At 39.6% G+C, this 23650-nt stretch overlaps 1 protein-coding gene across 1 annotated transcript in view; it reads left to right on the forward strand.

Annotated features, from left to right (window-relative positions):
• Nucleotides 1-23650, forward strand: part of LOC124788041 (pre-mRNA-splicing factor ATP-dependent RNA helicase PRP16) — a 190143-nt gene that overhangs the window by 71204 nt on the left and 95289 nt on the right. Inside the window, exon 11 of the mRNA XM_047255099.1 lies at nt 3134-3280. Coding sequence (XP_047111055.1) covers nt 3134-3280 — 147 coding nt within the window. The remainder of the gene's footprint in view (nt 1-3133; nt 3281-23650) is intronic.

Consider the following 23650-nt stretch of genomic DNA (forward strand, 5'->3'; position numbering starts at 1 on the left):
CTTTTCAGTATTCATAATTAGAGGTTTGTTAACTTGCACATAGGGGATGCCAGCTTTGTCCATAATAATAACACAAGACAACATTTGTTGTCTAAACCACTGTTAAAGACACTGTACAGCACGTCAGAATAGTAATATTCAGAATTATTAGTCTTTGACACTTTAAAAATTTGCTTACAGTGTGGAGTAATGCCAGTTTCTGCTGCTCTGACATGAAGCTCTGTAAGGCTTATTACTTTTGGCAACCAGAACATTGTGTTTACCATTCCCACACTCATTTTATAGCCTCTTTCATGTGCAAAACTGATTTTTCTGCTGTAAGATATTCACCTTTGGCATACATATTATGCACTACAAAACGTTGTTTGTGAAATTGTCGATATAACACACATCGTTTTCCAGTTTTGGTACTTGCCTCATGGCTTTAAAGCAGGTGAGATGCAGTTTTGAGTAGATACATTCTGTTCACTGGATATTCCCAGTTAAGTCCTTAGACCAGACCCACAGTCTTCTTCCATGTGCAGCTGATCCTTGGCAGCTGCATGACACACACCTTGTGCCATCACTGATTTGCCAGAAAACTATTGTTTTAAAACACTGGTCCACACAGATCATTATTCCTCTAGCTTGTTTGTATGGTACTTGGTGTGATTGCTTCTTATCACTCATGGCAAACACTATGAGAAAAAAAATAATCTGTATGCACTGACCACTATAACTGAAATGAACCGTAAACATTAAGAACACAACAGGATGTGCACAGAACAAAAAGAAGAAAGTGACTGGTTGAAAGTCATGTGGTACAGTTCAACTTGCTTCCATAAAGCTGGCCTGTAGCCGCCTTTACACATGCTCCAAACTCAATAAATGTGACCTCAGATCAGTCTAGAAGTAATGGTATTTTAACTATGAAGAACACCCCCCACCCCTGTAAACAAGAAGGGCATTGTTCTTTATAATCAATGCTTCATAGCACAAAGTCTTTATGTAACAGAATCTGTATACCTGTCATTGCACTTAACTGGTGGAAGGAGGAGGAACATAAATAAGAAGGCACTTTTCAGGAGGAAGTTCCAGTGGGAGAATAAACACAATAGTATCTGCTTATCAATGGTCTTGTTATTAAACATTATTTGTCCATTCTTTGCTTTGATTTGAAATGTTAAGTTCAATTTTCATTGGGGATTTATTAATCTTTGAAATGATTGAAAAAGGTACAGATATTTCATTTGTGTTCAGAATGTTATTAATTAATATTTGTTTTTGACAATCAGTTTCGACAGTCAAAACTGTCATCATCTGATCTTTAAAAAATTCTTGGTTATAAATCATGTTTATTGAAGATCATAAGATGACAGTTTCAACTGATGAAACCGGTCATCTGTAAAAAATATAAATTAATGCGATCATGGTTATAAAAGGTTTTTTGAAGTTAAATATAGATGGCTCCTCCCATTTTCTCAATATGAGTAGCTTCAGTCGGACTATTATTACTTGAATTTTTTGTTGATTCAAATATATTTGAATTCTCATACTCTAAATTTTAAAGTTGCAGACAAAAGATTTTAAAATAATTTTAAATGTTTCAAAAAGAACCACTGCATTTTGTCAAACCATTCCACTGAAACTATTTTGAGAATTTCTGTAAACAGAACTTTAATGTGTGTGTGTGTGTGTAATCAGTACACATTGATTCAAATGCAGCCAACAATGATAGAAAGTTGTTTATAGCACAGATCATGCCTACACTCATGAGCTGCAGAGTCAGAGATAGCTGATCTGTTGAAGAAAGAGGCCCCTGAGTCTGAGATGAACTGTTCAGTGTGTTTCATATGACTGGGATATCATCAGACTGTGTTTGTGCCTCAGTTCAAGGAAAACTGCAACTATACAAATATGGTGCTATCGGTGACAGTGTGTAAATGATTGTTGTTGTTGACGACTATTCATATGCATGAGTCATAATGCAGCAAATCATTCAGTAGTTTAATACAAGACAATAAAAATTATGGACAGCTGCACCACCAATAATTACATCCATTCTGTAAGTACTGTAGTATAAGATACTGTTCCACATGTGTGTGCCATTACTTATGGCACAGACAATTACGTGCACAAGAACACTGCTATTGAAGGTGCAGATAACAAAAAATGAATCTGGCCTTGGTGACCAGAGACAGTGGTCATGTGTTGTGTGTGAGTTATGCTTAAAAGAAAACCTGTTGGCTGAAAGCTTAAATGTATATCAGTCTTTTTGTCGTGCCTTTTGGTGACTCAACATCTCATCTATATGGTGAGTAGCAATTTACCCTTTTCATTAGTTTATCGGTATTCAATGCTTGATTTTCCACTGTCTGGAAAATGGTCATTTTAAGAGATGGATACGCATTACAGTGGCTGACAGTAATTGCATGTGAGTATGTTGAAAACCATATGAGGTTCAACATCCTGCTTGCATTATGGGTATCCAGTTGTTTGGCTGCAATATCCTTCAGTGGACTGAACCTTCAGCACGACAGTGTACCAGTCAGTGACTTCAAAATTTCATCAGAATGGTTTGAATGATATGTAGTAGGCATGAGAGTGCATGTCTGACCCCTAAGTCACCTCACCTCAATCTTATTTAGCACATCTGTGATGCCACTGAATAAGATGAAGTGCACTTAGGACCCAGTGACAGTGAATTTTCTGAGTTGTGAGTGGTGATTGAGTAATCATTAATTACCAAGGCTCTCCAGTACTTTTGATGTCTTGAATAGAATCCAGCCGATAGCACTATCATTAAGGTTAAAAGTGGGTGGTGCTTCACTCTGTTAGGTACATATCTCTAATTCAGTTGCTCCTGAATATGTATTGAAATAAATTAGTGATGTACAATTGCTCTATTGGCCAATTCACCGGTATATCCATACAGTTAACTGCTGCTCCCTTTTTGCAGCTAAAGCTCACCTATCTGCAATTAGCTACGTGTATGAATTAATCATTATCAGTGCAGCTTTGACTGCTACAGCTTGATTCATGGAGTGAGATTGCATTTTTGCTTCATATGTAGATAGCAATATTTACTATACAATGAAAAAAAATATTAAATTTCATATTTGTGGCTTCATAAATTTGTTTTTTGTTGTTCCAGAAAACTATTATAAAATACATGACAGACGGTATACTGTTGCGAGAGTCTCTCCGGGAGTCAGATCTAGACAACTACAGTGCAATTATAATGGATGAAGCACATGAACGCTCTCTCAGCACAGATGTGTTATTTGGTCTCTTACGTGAGGTAAGTGCGCAACATTTTCATTTCTGAACTTACCAGTTTATACACTTTCATCCTGAGATCGGTATATATCATGTGTTGGTACATAATGACTCCATGGTGACCTTTCCAATCTATTCCATACAAAATTAGAGAGAAGGTATTGTAAATTTAAATTAGGTTAGCAATAATTTGAGTAAAGTAACTCTCATTGAATCTGATAAGTGTGTTACAAAATGCCATGTTTGTTCCAGTAGTTAGAGTGATTAGTTCATATTTGATATAGAATTTGGAGCAGTTGTATGATGAGAATAACGCCAAAACAAAAATTATTCGAAAATGTTGCTGAACTGAAGCAGGAGGAATAGCGATAGACAGAAAAGGATGGCAAAATGCAGGTCTGGAACTAGGATTTTTGCCAAGGTGGGCAAGCTTAAATTTTCCAATCTTTCTATAATCCCCACCCATAAAAATAAAGTTTTATTACAGTAATTTAGGTAATGTGTTGTGAAATAAATATCACCATCTCATAACATTGACTTATTTTATTGATTGAGTTAAGGTCAGTTGCAAAACAAATCAACAAACAGTTTAAAAATACAAACAAATAAAAAATAATTATTCATTATTCAAATAATAGATTTACGATTTCACTTTCTGAGCTTTTTTGCAGCAAAAATGTTTATAATATCATAGTTTCTGTGTCCAGATTACCATACATTAAAATCTAGTATAAGCCAACAGTGATAAAATTTACGTTTTATATTTTGCCCAATAATCAGATACACAGATCACCTTATCATTAGCTACCTGTAAATCTAGTCGCATACAGCTCGTGATGAGGTTTGGGCACACCAGTTGGTGGTCATCCGTGCATGCATTCCCACAGTCACATAGTGTTTCTCCATCGAAGTAGTCCTATTGGGCAGTCTGTTGGGCAGTCCTATTCCTCAGCCTGTTGAGAGCCTTCCTGGTTGTGATGGATTTGTTACTTCCATCCACAAGTTCTTCCTTCAGTTGCAGCATAGGATAGCTGAAGTCTCCTGTCTTTGTCGGTGACGTTGATTGGCTCTAATTTCTGATAAAAGCTATTTCTTGAGTGAAACTGCCTGGACTGTTGTCAGTGCCTGTGTAGAGAGTGACGATTATCTGTCAAATTTCTCTCCCTCTCCACCTCGGCAGCTACTTGCCTCCGTATACTGGGGGGAGCTGTGCCTATGAGAGCATTTGGTATGGGCATCAAACATCCTGATATGATGCAGGATGACTGATTTGTTTATCGAAGCACTTGTGGAGTCAGCACCCCAGTTTTTGTTGATAAGGTCACAAATGATACTGTTCCTACCACTGAACTTTTGCTTAGTGTCTGAACAGTACTGTTTAAATGTCAGTGTTCTGTCCAAATACATGCCTAAGTATTTGGGAGTGTAGCAGTGCTCTAACTCTTGCCCTTTCCAGCGCATATATAATTTTTCTTCAGCTTCCTTGTTTCTCAGGTGGAAACTCCAAACTTTCATCTTTGATTGGTTTGGTTTCAGATGGTTTTGTTGATGATAATCACCCAGTATTTCACAGCTGCTAGTTAATTTCTCCTCCACTTCCTAGAAGGGGCTCCCCTTGGACAACTACAGCCATGTCATTAGCACACATAAACTGCCAGTTATTGACATGTGTTATCTACTCATTGGTGTATATCTTGAACAGCAGCGGATCTAACACACTGCCCTGCTGACCCCCTAGGGGCCTCACCACTCTTTGGTGAATTCGTGCTTGGCTACCTTGGTGTTCCAGCCTTTGCAGCACCAGTTTCCTATCTGTGCTGCCTCTCTATTCTTCTGCTGTCCTTTTCCCCTCCATTGGAGACCCTGTATGGGATATTTTTGAGAATGTGTTCTGAGGTTTTAATAGCCTGACATCAGAACAGCCCCTCATCTGTCTTCTCTTTCTTTCTTCGTTTTCCATCTCATACCCTTCCTCTGCTTTGGTGTTTGAGGTTCTTCTATGTTTCTTCTTGCTCCCTGTGTGCTCCTGAAGGCCAGCCCACACATTTGATGCATAACAGGTGCCTGGGTAGCGTGTAATTCCCAGCCCCGGCTGAACAGGCAGTTTGCATGTATCCTTGTACAGGCTAGGCCTAGGGAGGAGTGTTAACCTGAGTTGTGACCTTCTCAAATTGCCAGTTGGTCCTTCTGTCAGAAGTTCAGGAGGTGTGAACAATCACCTAAGGTGGGTGAGCCCCCTCCAAGTGGTCCCCCAGTTGGAAGGAGTACGCCACTGACAATCATGGTGTTTTTTGTTCCCCCCCCCCCCCCCTCCCAATGAACCAGTCACCTTCATCTCACTCTCTGTCTACTAAATGCAAACGGAATGAGGCTAAGGATTCAAAGACTCTCTCTGTCACACCTCAGTTCCTCATTGTGTCACATACTGAAGACGACCAGTCCTTTGCTATGGTTACTCCATTTATTATTCAGAAAGGTATTGAAGCAATTGCTGGCCCTGTGAGGTCTTGCCCTTATCTATGTAATGGAACTTTCCTTCTGGAAACTAATACTGATTTTGAAGCCTAATAACTGCCTACTGTTTCTCTCCTCCTTGGCTATCCTGCTCGTGTTAAGGCACATCAAGTGCTGAATTCTACGCCTGGTGTTATTTACACTTAGCTGCTTGATGTTCTGACCAAGGGAGAAATCCAGACTTACCTCTGATCAGGGCATACTGCAGTGCATCGAGTAATGAAAAAGGTTGATGCCATCTTAGTTCTTATGCGCACTCTTTTTCTCAACTTTAATCGAGTAGTGCTTCCATCAAACATCAAAGCAGGCTGTGAAATCAACACCATGCGACCGTACATTAGAAACCCAACGTGTTGCTACCAGTGTCGGTGTTACAACAGCACTCAAATGTCCTGTAGAAACACTCCAAATGTGTTACTTGTGGTAGGGATGCTTACGAGGCTATTGCCCACCTCCTCCTGCTCCCTGCTGTATCAATTGTAATGGAGACTATGCTGCCTCATCTCGAGACTGTCCCGTGTATCTCGATAGGTGGGCTCTCCAGGAGATTGGGGTGAAGGAAAAAGTAGCTTACGCTGTCGCTCGCAAGATGTTGGCTAGTCGAAAGCCCTGTGTTTGACCATCTGGCACTTACAGTACCATTCTTACTACACTGTGCTCTGTGAAAGACATGGCCATGCAGACTTGCAACCTCAAATTCAGCACTGCAGTTATCAAATCGCCCAGTATAATGGTAACATCTCATCTCCTCCTCTTCCAGAAGTGCACTAAGCCATAAAATCTTTACCCACGGTGGTGAAATCCCATGCTTCATAACCAGCAGGCCAGAAAGAACAAAAGGAACACTCCCACGAAGACTTCTTACGTCCCTCCAGCCAACAAACATCTGAATCTTCATCTGCTGGTCACAGAGGCTTAAAAAATCAAACAAAGAGAAACAGTCTTCTCCTTCGCCAACTCAGAGATCATATTCAACGGCACTGCCACATAATAACCTCATACGGGTGACCTCCGTTTCGCCATTTTTATGCCCTGGAGTGAGCTGGCCCACCCAGAGAGAATGCCGATTACTCTGTAAATCTCAAGGAACAGGATACTCCAGCATCTGCACCCTGTAGCAGTGAGACTTCAAAGGATAGCAGTCGGCAGTCACCGAGGTAACTGCCTCTGATAGAACATATACGTTGTATAAATAACACCCTGAACGCATGGAGCTGTCTGTGCATGTAATTTTGAACTCTGAAGCTGTTTCTTACAGCGACAAGGCACAAATAGTATCAATTTGTTTCAAATTACTGACATTTTAAAAGAAAAAGTAACAGAAACAAATTAGTTTTTTTATGACTATCCAAAACAAAGACGAGTGGTAGTAAATCACGTATTGATGGTGAGTCCCAGCCTGTTAAAATTTTAATAGGATGTGCTTGGAACATATTATTGTTTCATAAATATTTACAGAAACATTATTATTTTGATAATTATGTTGAATATTGCACACCCCTAACTCTCAGACTCAAAGAAAATTATTTTGAAGAAAATTTGAGAGTGTGACCAGCAACAGCCACCACTGAATAAAACATTTTGTGTTTATAGATTGACTGAACAAGCTTCCAGCTGTACCTAACAGTACACTGTATTTGGGATTGAATTCGCAACTGTATCCCATTCTGACCAAGAAGTAAATAGGTAGTAGTTATCTATCATTACCTTCCCGGTAATGTTTATCTACCAGAACTGGAGGAAGTAATGTGAGCAAATGGATAATGTTGTCTTCATTGTTGCAAGAGGACGCATTACCAGTATCACACTTGAAGAAAACAGGGCAGTGTCCACCAGTTACTATGAGGGATTATGCCTTTCTGTTCTTGTTGAAGATATCTGGAAAAAGTGGTCACCAAATACTAATCCACAAAAGAAATTCATTGTCTCAGAGCAACCAAAACATAAATGCTTCAGAAATGCATTCAGAAATAGAAAGACATTCTAAACTCCCAGTAATCCACACAGGCACACTAGGCAGGAATAACTTTCACTATGCAGAAGGGGATACTCCAAATATGCTTTCTGCTTGGTATTGTTTATGGTTTATTGTTGTTGTTGGAATCTGAGGCCAGCAGCTAACTTCAGATTTTCATATTGGAGATTTTGTGAATTTTTCAGTCATTAAATTTTCATAGATTCATAAACAAAAGCAGTACTTTTTACCAACAAACTTTTTTTATTATACTAGTTGTTTGCGAAAAGGAATCTTTGTACTGATTGATTCATATTCTAGAAATAGAATGAGCCAGAGAAGCAATAAGCATCCTGGTTCAGGTATATAGTAAAGAAAGGTGTCTGTATTATTATCACAATCCACTATGTCATAATAAGTCACATCAGGAATTGTTTATCAGGTGTAGAAGTCTGAAAACGAAATTTCCCTCTAGGTGGTGCTAGCTGTCAGCGTAGGGCTCGTGAGACCACATCTGCAGTGCCATCTGCTCCTTGTAACAGCTGACAACGAATGTCAAAACACAGTAACCCAAGCTCCATACATCTGTATCTGTTTCAAACCTGTAAACATGTTGAGTTTTGTGCCTACAAATTATGATTTGCAGACAGCATTGGTTTTCTGTTATCGTTTGAAGAAAACTGCTGCAGAATCGCATTGAATGCTTGTTGAAGCTTTCGGTGAACATGCTCTTGCTAAAACGCAATGTTTTGAGTGGCCCAAAAAATTCAAAAGTGGTGATTTTGATGTGAAAAACGACGAGTGCAGGAAACCACCAAAAAAGTTCAAAGACAATGAACTGCAGGCTTTATTGGATGAACACGATACTCAGACTCAACGGAACTCACAGAACAATTGAATGTGATGCATAAAGCCATTTCTCTTTGGTTTAAAGCTATGGTAAAGGTTCAGAAAGTGGGAAAATGTGTTCCGCATGAACCAAATGAAAGACATCATGCAGATCAAAAGACCACTTGTGAAATGCTGCTCGCCAGATACAAAAGAAAGTTGCTTCTCCATTGAATAATACAGGTGATGAACATTGGATATATTTTGAGAATCCTAACCATCTTAAATCATGGGTGAATCCAGGCAAACCATCGACATCCAGGGCAAGACCAAATCGCTTTGGAAAGAAGACAATGCTCTGTGTTTGGTGGGATCAGAAGGGTGCCATCTATTATGAGCTGCTAATACCTGATGAAACCATTACCACTGATCACTACCAACACCAAATGATCGATTTAAATTGAGCATTACATGCAAATTACCAGAATATGGAAAAAGGCCCCATGATAATGCCCCATCACACACAGTAAAATGGGTCAGGGAAACGATCGAGACATTCAGTTGGTAAATACTAGGGATGCGGCTTATTCTCCAGCCTTGGTTCCATCTGATTATCATTTGTTTGCATCGCTGAACAATGATTCAGTGTATATGATAATGTACAAAAATGCCTCGCTGACTAGTTCACTTCAAAAAAAGAACAGTTTTTTTGACGTGGCATTCATAGCCTTCCGGAGATGTGGGAGAAATGTATAAATAGCAATGGAGATTATTTTAAATAAAATATTATTATCAGTTTCAAAGAACAGCCGTGTAATTACTACAATCAAATTCTGGTTTCATACTTCTACACCTGGTATTTATGAGTAAATCTGCTCATAATTTTATATGTGTAATTTTTGACTTGTATGGGTAATGCTGTAATTGGTGAAAGTTAATGTTTGATTTGATTGTAACTTTTGTTTTATGTCAGCATGCTAGGAAGGAGAAACTGGTGATAGTTGGTGAGAGAGTCCAATCACAAAGTAAATAAAACAAATAGTTCAATTCTTACTTCCACCTAGGTGAAACTGCGTCACTTGAGTGAATTCCTTCCTTCATCATCAACAGCAGCATGTCAAAATAAGCTACATCCATTATCATGACTTTCCGAAGTTCCTACTGACCTTCAGTCCTCAGTTCCTTCACTAGTAGGGAATATATGCAATTACCTTCATTGCATCTTGCCAACCAGGCTTGAAACCAACATCATCTGGCTTTTCTTCATCATTATTGTGCCCTAATCCTAAGGGTTACAGACATTATGATGGCAATAGCTCCAGAAAGCACCTTCTTCCTCCACGCACAAAATTCTGTATAAACGTAAATTTAGATAAACAGTGACTGTGATACGAAGTGTCATAATATAAAATGAAGAGTTCAGCCCATAATTGAGAACAGAATTCAAATAATTTTGTGTTAGTTATACAAGAGAACAGGAATTACGTAATTAATAATAATAACAATAATAATAATATCAAAAAATAAAAACAGTTACTTAACAAATAGGAATCTCCAGCTCTCAGGAATTTTTAATTTGAGTCAAAGAATGTACAAGAAATTAGACAGTCTCCTTCAAGATTCATGCGGTATTACCATCTAGTACGCAAGCATGGATTCGTGCCTAGACTATATGGCAAAAAATAAAATTATCCATTTGGGTTTTGGTTGTGTTAGTTGGTTCAGTTTAGTTTGGTATTGCCCAGTACTATTTCACTTGCAACACTTTCTGACTTGTACCAAATCATCAATGGCAACTTAATAAGTGTTTTCACTTTCAAGCATCTGTTCCCAGATGTTTATTGCATAACGGCATTTACAATTCAGTCCATTAATGTGGCACTGATACACTCTTTCTCTATGAGAACTCAAACAAGAGCACTGCCAATCTAACAGTAATACAAAAGCTTTCTTACATTACAGTCCAGAAACGTCATTTGTTTTTCTGCTAAGAGATACCATAATCCTGTTTATTCTGTGCACATCTTCTGGGTCCATGAACTACATTCCGGATGCTCAGCAAGTAGTCAGCATCTTCCTGGCTTCCACGTACTGTGGCTACATATTTCCTCTTATGCCCTCATAGGAAAAAAGATGGTATGCACACTAGGTCTATCAATATTTGACCCCGTAATCATCGTGATCATCTGTAGCTGACACTACAGTTTTTGTACAGCAGAACAGGACCTAACCAACAATGTCCTGTTACACTACATATCCCCGCACTCATGCAGAAGACGTCACTTTATCATTTTCTTATATAATAAATATAAATCTCCTTAAGTATCTTTTCTATTTATGCACGACATCCCCACTAACTCCTATTTAAATTCTTTTTCATTGCATCATAGCTGAACCTCTCCATTTTTGGGTAAGCACTGCACAACTTACTTTCATTTGTACTTGAAAGTGACCCTGCATCAACTATTTCATAAAAGTGGTACAGACCATTTCTCTTGCAATTGGACCTTACATTGCTGCGGTACAGATCAGTCACTCCAATCTCTGTCTACCCACATAATATCCAATCCTTCACGAGTTCACATTATTTGTACACCTTATTTTTGTCAGACAATACTGCTCAGCAAATTTAACTGCTTTATTGACCAGGAACGAAGAGGTTCTTTAATACTTTTCCTCAAATTTTACCCACTTTCTTCTCTCTCTATGTATTATTTGTCCTGTTCCCTATTCTTGCCGTGCAGTATCAATAACTATTTTCATTTGTATTTCTCTCACGCAAGTGTTTTCGATGTGCATTGATAATACTTCCTATTTTAATCTACCATGTTCTTTTATTATAATTTATGTGGGTCATTTGATGCATCACAGATTATTTCATTGATGTATCCTTTATTTCCCTCGAAAACGTGACGTGACTAAGTTGTCATTTGTCCATGCCCTTTGTGTCATGAGAGTAGGAGTCAGTCACATTATACAGCTTCATACTTTCGTATTCCCGCCTAAGGGCAGTCCTGTTAGTCCGTTGTTGTCGGGTTACTTCGACGTACAAACACTTGAGACTTAATCTGGTTATTTTTATTTGACTTTATTTCGCTTCTACTATTATATATAGTTGGTCACGGCAACTAGAAAGGAGGTTGTTGGAATATAGATAGTGGTAAGGCCATGGGCATCAGGAATGTTAACGTAAAGGGAGGTGCCATCAATAGTGATGACCTGGACATCATGTGATAAAGGGACAAGAACTGTGGAGAGGCAGTGGAGGTAATATTTGGTGTCTTTTATGTTGAAGGGTAGGTTCCGAGCAATAAGTTGAAGGTGTTGGTCTTCAAGAGCAGAGATTGTCTCTGTGGGGGCACAGTAAGTGGCCACAATGGGGCACCCTGGGTGCTTAGGTTTATGGACTTTAGGAAGCATGTAGAAGGTAGGAGTATGGGGAGTGGTAGAGGTGAGTTGAGAGATGGACTTAAGGCAGAGGTTCTGGGATGGGTCTAAGGATTTGAGTAGTGACTGAAGATCCTTTCCTAGCACCCAACAGATTTCAAACCAACAACTTCCTTCCTAGTCACCATGACCAACCATATCCTCACCCACAGTTATTTCTCCTTAGAAGGCATTACCTACAAACAAATCCGGGGTACGGCTATGGGCACCTGCATGGCACCATCGTATGCCAACCTATTCGTCAGCCATCTAGATGAATCCTTCCTAAAAAAAACCAGAATGCTAAACCCCTCACCTGGTTCAGATTCATTGATGACATCTTTGCAATCTAGATCGAGGGTGAGGATACTCTATCCACATTCCTCCAGGACCTCAGCAACTTCTCCCCCATTTTCTTCGCCTGGTCATTCTCAGCCCAACAAGCCACCTTCTAGATGTTGAGCTCCATCTCAAAGATGCTACATCAGTACTTCTGACCATATCAAACCTACTAACCACCAGCAGTACCTCCACTTCGACAGCTGCCACCCATTCCACACTGAGAAGTCCCTTCCATACAGCCTAGCCACCCATAGTCGTCGCATCTGCAGTTCAACAACGTACAGCTTGAAATATCCAGCACAAACTTACGGGTAGTCTCTTTACAGGATAACAAGCTCTTAAATAATGAAACAATGGAAAATCCAGAATGGAATGTAACAATATTAGAGAAGGAAAATAGGTGCTCATCATATAGCGGAGATGCTAAGTCGTGATAGGCACAACAAAAAGATTCACACAATTTTAGCTATCAGCCATTAAGGCCTTTGTCAACACACACACACACACACACACACACACACACACACAAGCGCGCGCACACACGAGCTCAAATGCAACTCGCACACACATCTGCAGTCCAGGCAGTGTGGTTTCAGTTGCCTGAGACTGCAGACATGTGTGCGAGTTGTTTTTGCATGAGTGTGTGTGTGTGTGTGCGTGTGTGCCTATTGTGACTTATTAAGTTGACATTTGATAATTTGATACAGATCGATAGTCAGAAAGCTTTAGCAATTTTCTGTAGCAGAGAAGACACTTCAGAGAAGTCCGCACATGTAAGGCACAAAATTCTACATGGCGACTAGAATCACATACAAGCCATATTCATCAAATAATAGGTAATCCTTCAGCAGAACATTGTGACACAAGGTACAGGTTGCAAGTGAAATAGTACCAGACAATACCAAACTAAACTGAATCAACTAACACAACCAAAACCCAAATGGATAATTTTATTTTTTGCCGTATAGTCTAGGCATGATTCCATGCACGAATCCATGCATGTGTACTAGATGGTAATACCGCATGAATCTTGAAGGCGACTGTCTAATTTCTTGTAAATTCTTTGATTCAAATTAAAAACTCCTGAGAGCTGAAGATTCCTATTTCTTAAGTAACTTATTGTTATTATTATTATTATTATTATTATTATTATTATTATTATTATTTATTAAGTAATTCTTGTTCTCTTGTACAACTAACACAAAATTTGATGTGACTTCTGAAATTTTCCCGGCGTATTTCTTCTTCTAATAATTTCTGGGTATGCAGCCGGATCCCGTCGACATTCTGCCACGATATTTCGGCCCAGAGACGTCCGGCCATCATCAGGTGAGTACACAACTACTGAAGAGCCCAGGTGCAGTCGCGGTATTTATGCCGAATCTCGCGCATGTGAAATGTACTGGCATCCTACAGCGCATGCGTCAGGTGTTGACATGCGCAGCATAGCCGAGTTGTACGTGCTGCCGTCGGTGGTGGAAATAAAGGTTCATCTAGTCATTGAGTATCAAATGACACTGTCGATTCCGCTGTGATTGTATAATTTTAATAACAGGATTCCAATTTTTATCCAGCTGAAAGCCGTTGTCACGATTTATAAGATTATTGGCGAGACGTATTTCCACTGATTCCTTGATTACGGAATCCCAAAAACCGGAAACCGGGGATAAAATTTTTGTTACATTGTATTCCATTGAATGTCCCAAAGAAATACAGTGCTCTGCTACTGCCGATTTTGACGGTTGCCGCAGACGGGTGTATCTTTCATGTTCTATACATCGTTCATGGACAGTTCTTGTCGTCTGGCCAATATATGCAGCGCCACATTCACAGGGAATTTTGTAGACACCTGCCTTCTTCAGTTGTAAATCGTCTTTAACAGATCCAACCAGGGCCCGGTTCTTTGCTGGTGGACGGAAGATAACCTTGATTTTATTTTTCTTCAGTAATCGGCCTATTTTCGACGACACATTCCCGGCGTATGGATTTATTAGTCAGCTTTGATGTGGTCTCACTTTTTACCAAAGTGCCTTTAATGGAATCATTACATCTTATTGGTAACTTATTCAGTGCAGAAATGACGGCCTTGTTTGAACATATACTCTCCTCAATGTACTTTTTATTCAATGACGAATTCTTTGAATAAACAGACGGTGTCGCTATGGGGAGCCCTTTGTCGCCTGTGGTAGCTAATCTCTTTATGGAGGACTTTGAGGAGAAAGCACTTGAGTCTGCTGTTTTAAAGCCTACGGTCTTCTGGCGGTACATAGATGATACTTTTGCTGTATGGCCTCATGGCAGACAGGAACTGGAGAAATTCCTTCATCACTTAAACTCATTACATGAGAACATCAAATTTACGATGGAGATTGAAAAAGAGAGCACTTTACCATTTCTAGAAGTGCTAGTACGCCGTAAAAATGATGGGTCTTGAGGACATACTGTGTACAGGAAAGCGACTCACACAGATCTGTATCTCCAGGCATCAAGCTGCCATCACCCAGCACAAACAGCCGGTGTTCTCAGTACGTTAATACATCGAGCGCATATAATATCGGATGATGAAAACCTCCACGCAGAATTAGAACACTTGGAGAAGGTTTTCAAAGAGAATGGCTACACTTCTCGCCAAATAAGGAAGGCCATGCGTAACTATCATAACAAGAAGCAACGCACTGAGGACGCAGATGATGACTTTAAATCAACTACGTTCCTTCCATACGCCGGGAATGTGTCGTCGAAAATAGGCCGATTACTGAAGAAAAATAAAATCAAGGTTATCTTCCGTTCACCAGCAATGGAATACAATGTAACAAAAATTTTATCCCCGGTTTCCGGTTTTTGGGATTCCGTAATCAAGGAATCAGTGGAAATACGTCTTGCCAATAATCTTATAAATCGTGACAACGGCTTTCAGCTGGATAAAAATTGGAATCCTGCTATTAAAATTATACAATCACAGCGGAATCGACAGTGTCATTCGACTAGATGAACCTTTTTTTCCACCACCGAGGGCAGCACGTAGAACTCGGCTATGCTGCGCATGTCAACACCTGACGCATGCACTGTAGGATGCCAGTACATTTCACATGCGCGAGATTCAGCATAAATACCGCGACTGCACCTGGGCTCTTCAGTAGTTGTGTACTCACCTGATGATGGCCGGACGTCTCTGGGCCGAAATATCGTGGCAGAATGTCGACGGGATCCGGCTGCATACCCGGAAATTATTAGAAGAACACAAAATTATCTGAATACTGTTCTCAATTATGGGCTGAACTATTCATTTTATATTATGCACTTCATACCACAGACACTGTTTATCTAAATTTATGTTTATACAGAATTTTGTGCATGGAGGAAGAAGTTGTTTTTTGGAGCTATTGCTATCACAGTGTCTGTAACCTACACAGGTATATAGAAAATTATGACTTCTTGTATATTGCACAGTCCAAATTTAAATTCATAATCAGTTATATTCTAGTAAAGGTTGTTTAAATTTGACAAAAAATGCACTATAAATTAAACAGTGAAAATTCCAAGTTTGAATATCAACAATATAAAGAAAAAGATTAATTGCTCTTCACCATATGATGGGGTAGCAGGATATGGAGGGGGGAAGAGAAGATGTCTGGTAGAGCATTGAGCAATCAGGGACTAGATGGAGGCACCATAAGACTGCCACTAGGTACAGTATTGGGAGTCTATTGTGGGGGAGTGGAAAATGAGAGGAGCAGGGAAAGGAAAAGATGGGTGGGTTTGTTGGGTGAGGGTGGCACAAAATGAGGGTGAGGGGATGTGAATAGGGATGAGGTGATAAGAGAGAGGGGGTGGAAACTGGTGGGCTTAGTTTGAGGCTGGGATCTACATCTACATTTATACTCTGCAAACCACTCTGAAGAGCATGATAGACGATGCATCCCACTGTACCCTTACTAGGGTTGTTTCCCATTTCTTCATATAGGGACTGTGGAAAGAATGATTGTTTGAATGCCTCTGTTTGTGCTGTAAATGTTCTAAGCTTACCCTCATAATCCCTATGTGAGCAATATGCAGGGTGTTGTAGTATATTCCTAGAGTCATCATTTAAAGCCGTTTCTTGAAAAGATTTTCTCGGGGTAGCTTATATCTTCAAGAGTCTGCCAGTTCATTTTCTTCAGTATCTCTTTACACTCTCCCATGGATCAAACAAACACTCTCTGTATATGTTCAATATCCCCTGTTAGTCCTGTTTGGTACTGGTAGGACACATGTGGGCAATATTCTAGAACCAATCACACAAATGATTTGTAAGCAATCCCCTTTGTAGACTGATTGCACTTCCCCAGTATTCTACCAATAAACTAAAGTCTAGCACTTTCTTTACTCATGACTGAGCCTATGTGATCAGTCCATTTCGTATATCCACAAAGTGCTATAATCGGGTATTTGTACGGGTTGGCCGATTCCGCACCACTTTGAAATGTTAAAAACTGACTGAATATTTATGCAGCTTCTATCAGACAATATTTCATTATAGATAACTGAATTGTCTGCTAAAAGCCGGCGGTTACTATTAACATTGTCTGCAAGGTCGACAATCTGCAACATAAACAACAAGGATCACAACACACTTCCCTGTGCCCATCTGAAGTACTTCTACGATTGACAATGACTCTCCATCCAAGAAAAAATGCTGCATCCTCCCTACCAAAAAGTCCTCAATCCAGTCACAAATTTCACTTGAGACTCCATGTAATCATACTTACGACAATAAGCGTAGGTGTAGCACTGAATCAGACACTTTTTGAAAATCAAGAAATACTGCATCTACCTGACTCTATTGATCCAAAGCTTTCAGTGTGCCATGTGAGAAAAGTGTAAGTTGTGTTTCATGTGTTTGATATATTTTGAATCAATGCTGGTTGGCATATACGAGGTTGTTCTGTTCGCGATACCTCATTATACCTCATTATGTTGGCACTCAGAACATGTTCTGAGATTTTATAACAAATCGAAGTCAAGGATATTGGACAGTATTTTTGTGGATCACTTCTACTACCGTTCTTGTAGACGGGTGTGACCTGTGCTTTTTTCCAAGAACTGGGCAAGGCTTTTTGTTCAAGGGATCTACAATAGGTTATTGTTAGAACAAGGGCTAACTTAGCCACAGATTCAGTATAGAATCTGTTAGAGATTCCACCAGGCCTTGGAGGTGTGATCAGTTTTAATAATTACAGCTGTTTCTCAACAATGCTAATCATAACACTTATTTCACTCATCTTTTCAGTGGTAGGAGGATTAAATTGAGACAATTCGGCTGGGTTTTCCTTTGTAAAGGAGCTTTTGAAAGCAGAATAAAGCATTTCAGCTTTTGCTTTGCTGCCCTCAATTTCAGTTCTTGTCTCATTCACTATGGACTGGACACTAACTTTGGTGCCACTAACAGGCTTTACATTGACCATAATTTCCTTGGGTTTTGACCATAATTTCTTTGAGTTTTGTGAACAATCATTTGACAGTATTCTGCTACGTTAGTTATTGAAGGCTTAACACATTGCTGTCTTGACAGCCAAGCACATTTTATTCAGCATCTCTCTGTCTATAGTTCTATGCTTTTGTTTTTCATCTATGCTTTTGTTTTTCATGTATGCTTTGTTTTTCATCTATTATGCAGTGATCTCTATTTCCTTAGAAGTTTCCTTACAGTGACTGTGTACCATTGAGGGTCCCTCCAGTTATGAGCTGTTCTACTAGGTACATATTTTTCCAGTGCATGGTCAACCATTCTTTTAAACTTGAGCCATAGCTCCTCAAAATACTTCTGCTCTGCACTGAAAGTTTCAAGTTCCTCATTGAGATATGACACTACTGATTTTTTATCTATTTTACTGAATATAATATCTTTCTGCTTCTTTTAGCTGTCCTTTGTTCTTTGGTAATCACTGTTGCCTCAACTGCATCATGTTCACTGATACCAGTTTCAGTGCGGACGTCCTGAAAGAGGTCAGGTTTGTGTGTTGCCATTAGATCCCGTATACTTCTATCATGAGTGGGGTTTCGAGTTATCAGTTCTAGGTAGTTTTCAGAGAAAGTATTTAGTGACATTTCACAGTATGTCTTGTCACACCCACCACTAACAAAACTGTAACTATCCCAATTCATCGTTGGATGATTAACATCTCCTCCAGTGATAACAGGGAACTTGTGTACAAGTGAACTGAGGTTTTCTCTAAAGTTTTCAGTTACATCGGGAGATGAGTTTGTGGGTGATAGAAGGATCCAATTATTATTTTATGCCCATTACTGATAGTGGGTCTTGCCCCAACGATCTGATTTGAGTTTCCCGTCTATTGTGAAAAATACACCATCTTCATTTTCCATTTGCCTATTCTTTTGATACACACTTAATTTGTCCCCAAAAATCTCACTGCTATGAAATTCAGGCTTCAACCAGCTTTCTGTACCTAGTATTATGCGAACTTCACTGTTTTTTCAGGAGCGCCTCAAACTCTGGCACTTCGTTGCAAATGCTTCAGTAGTTAACCATTAGGATTTTAATATTTTCACCTGTGGAAGGCATTTCTTTTGATCTTACACTGATACTTCTGGGTTTCATACAGCTATCGTTATCTAGATTGGTTAGAGAGTTGCCTAATCTAAAAAATCCTTGTGTGCACCCCACCACAGTTAGCAACCACAGTAGCAGCCTCCAATGTGTATCCCTTCACTGTACATCACGTGACTGGAAAGAGAGCTTTCTTGAAGGTTTGTGTGTCCTACTCGATTCTGATGTTCAGTGGTAATTTAGTTTTATTGCCTTGTCTCATGGTGTCTGACTTTTCTGTCTTCTTGGTTTGTCTTTTCCCATCATGTATACAGATTCATGTTTAACATACAAAAACCAGACATCTTTACAGTGCCACTTCACATGCAATATATGTAAGAGGACAACCTCTCGTGTTGTCTATGGCTCCTCTTCCCCCCCCCCCCCCTCCAAAGGGGATGTCCTGAGACATGTTCTATTCTGTTTTGTCTTAAGTGCCTACAACATTTGTCTTGGTGTGTGAGAAAAAGTACCGCCACAGCTGTACCTTGAGAATGTCCTCATTGTCTCACACGACCAGTTTCGGCAGCACAATACCGCCATCCTCAGGCCCCACCACTGCCAAAAGAGTATCAAATTTCTCCTTGGCGCATTTATTGTGGGGTCATTGTTACTAGTATACGTGGGCTAGCTTTCCTCAGGAATCTCTGCTCAACACTGTGTTGTTTGAGAGACAACATGGTGTCAAGTAGAGACTCCTGTCGAAAGCTAGCCTACGTATACTAGTAACAATGACCCCAAAATAAATGCACCAAGGAAATTTGATACTCTTTTGGCAGTGGTGGGGCCTGAGGATGGTGGTATTGTGCCGCCGAAACTGGTCGTGTGAGACAATGAGGACATTCTCAAGGTACAGCCATGGTGGCATTTTCTCTCACACATATCATCAGCTGAAGTCCCTCGCCCATGCAGTAGGATGGACATCCATAATTTGCCTAGTTGTTTGTCGGTCTTGTAAATAAGTCAAGGGAAGAATGCCAGTTATCCATAAGTAATGTGCAACCTTTATCCAACTATGGTTTACACATTTTAGCACTATATTTGTACTGCCCAGAAAGGTAGGACCTGTCACGTCATCACCGGTATAAATTTTGAAAGAGAGGCAGTAACCAGAACTAGATTCACAATTTTTTAGAACTGTACATGATATGTTGCCCGTGTATGGATATTGCGTTCAACATAAGAAAGGCAGCCTCTGAAGTTCATTAGACTTTCTTCTACAGCTGTGTCCTGGTAAGGAAAGTATAATTCAAAAATTTTAAAAGAAAATACTAAATGATGGGCCCTACTTTTTTCTGTGTATCACTTCAGTCTGCTTTCTCTTCAGCCATGATACAAAATAATATTGAATCCCTCTCTACTCATTGTGTCATGACAAATAGCTGTCTCCAAAGTCCTATTTTTGTGCCAGTACAATTTCGTTCCAGATTTTTGCAATTGTGATATCAGGATAAGTAATGCAAAATATGTCCTAATCTCATCCAGCATAATTTCAAACAATTTATCACCTTTTCAGCTTCTTTTTCTGTGTTTGTTGTTCAGTTGTTTTCTCATATAAGCAATTTTTGTGCCGCCTTTATTGTTCAGTTGTTTCCTCGCATAGACATTAGTCTCATCAAAAATCTGTTTGAACAATTGCCCCATCCATATATTCTAAAAATGTATAGTTCACATGCTGCATGTACATTTATTAAACAAATTTTCGCAAGCCCCACTTCAGACATAGAATGTAAAAGGATAACAGGGTTATTATCAGTTTTTTTTCCAGTCCCATTCACTTTGTTTAGTCTGTGTCATACTATGAACATGTGTTGAAGAGGCCAGTGCACACTCATCATTATCATCACTTTCATCAATACGTTCATAAATATATTTATATAATGGAAGGAAACATTCCACGTGGGAAAAATTATATATAAATACAAAGATGAGGTGACTTACCGAACAAAAACGCTGGCAGGTCGATAGACCACAAACAAACACAAACATACACACAAAATTCAAGCTTTCGCAACAAATTGTTGCCTCATCAGGAAAGAGGGAAGGAGAGGGGAAGACGAAAGGAAGTGGGTTTTAAAGGAGAGGGTAAGGAGTCATTCCAATCCCGGGAGCGGAAAGACTTACCTTAGGGGGAAAAAAGGACAGGTATACACTCGCACACACGCACATATCCATCCACACATACAGACACAAGCAGACATATTTAAAGACCTAGAGAGGTTTGGAGGAAAGGTTAACTACTGAATTAGGGTGTTGTGGTTCCAGATTGTGTTGATCGGAATTTTGAGGTTTTGGAGGGAGTGGAGCTGGAAGTGGGAGATTGAGTAGATGGGAGAGACTGGGTTTGTGTGCAATGAGAGGAGGTTGAGGTTTGCTGGAAAGGTTGTGAAGGGTGAGTGAGTTGCCTTTCCGGAGGTGGGAAACCAGGAGATTGGATAGTTTTTTGAGGTGGAGGGTGGCATGCTGTTCTAATTTACGGTTGGCCTGTAGGAGGATGCTCTGGACAGCCGGTGTGGATGTGGGAGAGGAAAGATTAAGGACTTTTATTAAGGATAGGAGTTGACGGGTGTGTTCATTGGCTGAGTTGATGTGTAGGTGAAGGATTAGGTGGGTGAGGGCAATGGATTGTTCAGTTTGGAACTGGTATAGGGACTGATGGAAGGAAGGGTTGCAGCCAGAGATGGGAACTTTAAGTGTAAGGCCTTTGGGGGTGATGCCAAATGTCAGACAAGCCTGAGAAAATAGAATATGGGAGTGTAATCTGGCTAGGGCGAAGGCATGTTTGCGGAGGGAATGTAAATAAAACTTAATGGGGTCATTGTGGGGGTGTTGTGAGGGTGACATGGTATTAGAAGGTGGAAAGTGTTAACATGAGGTGAAATGAAAATGAAAATAAAAATATATGGGGAGAGATAAAGGTGAACCGGAAAGAAACAGGAGATCTGGAATGAAAAAAGGCGAAAAGGTGTTGGTTACAGCTGGGCTATGTTGGACTTTTTTTTTTTTTTCAAAGGTCTTTAAATATGTCTGCTTGTGTCTGTATGTGTGGATGGATATGTGCGTGTGTGCGAGTGTATACCTGTCCTTTTTTCCCCCTAAGGTAAGTCTTTCCGCTCCCGGGATTGGAATGACTCCTTACCCTCTCCTTTAAAACCCACTTCCTTTCGTCTTCCCCTCTCCTTCCCTCTTTCCTGATGAGGCAACAATTTGTTGCGAAAGCTTGAATTTTGTGTGTATGTTTGTGTTTGTTTGTGGTCTATCGACCTGCCAGCGTTTTTGTTCGGTAAGTCACCTCATCTTTGTATTTATACATAAATATATTTACATTGAACTAGTGCTTGTGGTTCTTCATACCTGTATCACTAAAAGGCAAATCACATACTTCATTATCACTGTTGAAAAGAGTATCAGCAAGCCTTTGCAAACCCTCCTCATCACCACCACTAACTAATCGCTTCACTATGTTGGTTGTTTGGTGCGATCATCTGCCACGTTATATTTGTGGCCGTGCTTCATTTTAGAATACTTTTGAGAGTTATCTGTTAGTTAGAAATTGGACCCCATGCATTCATATAGTGAAGCTTGCGTTGCCAAGCTGAGCATGTCATCCAGTTTAAATTATGTAGTCATATCCTGCAACCTACAACTCATCACAAGGGTGATTGTGTTAATAGCTGTCAAATATTTTCTATTTTTCAAAGGTGATTTTTACATGCGCCTTTAAGAATTGCTTCGTACTGCATTAGAAAATGTATGTCTGGTCACTGACCTTCAAATCCTTTAATTATGAAGAAAATCAAAGAGGGCAGAGCAGCCTCATGTAAGTCATAAACAGTTTCGTTAGCTGTTTTTCTTTTTGTAGTGTTTCATATCATATAAACTGAAAGTTTCTGTACACAGGACAGAAACCTTTCCCAGTGTAAATACTTAATTAGGAATTATTCTAGTCCTTCCAAACCACTAAAATTGAAAACAGTGTTTCTGTACTACAGTGTGTTTCAGGAAGAATAGTGAATATTTTAGGAGGTGGTAGTACTGACTAATTTGAATAAAACATTCTGTATAACATTTGTGCAATTTTCATTCGTTACAGAGCTACAGCTGTTACATTGTAACCTAAGCAAATATTCACGGAATGTGTTAGACACCGACAAATGATGAAGTCCAAAATTGATTTTCGTTAATTCCAACTATGATTTGACTACACATTCGAATTCTCTTTGCAGCGCTATATGTAACTCTTGTGAGGTTATCTTCACTTTCTTTTACGAGGACAGCAAAGTTCATAATGTGAACAACAAACTCATCTCTTTGTATTTACTTTTTCTTTGTACACTTCACCTTTCTACCATCCCCACAGGCAAAAATTTGAAGAGGTAGGACCAGGGACGTAGGTGGTCAAGAAATGTGACAGTTTATGCCAATCCATCTCCCGAGGGTGTTGTTTAGACGATGGGTCACCTAATGACTAGAATGTGCACATACCGCATCTCATATTTACAGGGAAGTGTTTTTGAAAACATGTCTCCACAGAAGCATGTGTGATTTCGTCAGACCACCAATGTGAGTTATGAGTGTCATTGATTCCGTAACAATTGGATTTGCAATTAGGTTCGAAAAAATTCCAATCATCTTTCCTCAGCTCCTTCTCGAAGATGTTGCATCTGCTGTAAATGATAGGGATTGAGGTCATCTGTACATGATGTCCACCATATTCTGGTATGCAGGACACGGGTATGTTT

The sequence above is a fragment of the Schistocerca piceifrons genome, chromosome 3 (genome assembly GCF_021461385.2).
Source record: "Schistocerca piceifrons isolate TAMUIC-IGC-003096 chromosome 3, iqSchPice1.1, whole genome shotgun sequence".
In the NCBI taxonomy this organism is placed as follows: Eukaryota; Metazoa; Arthropoda; class Insecta; order Orthoptera; family Acrididae; genus Schistocerca; species Schistocerca piceifrons.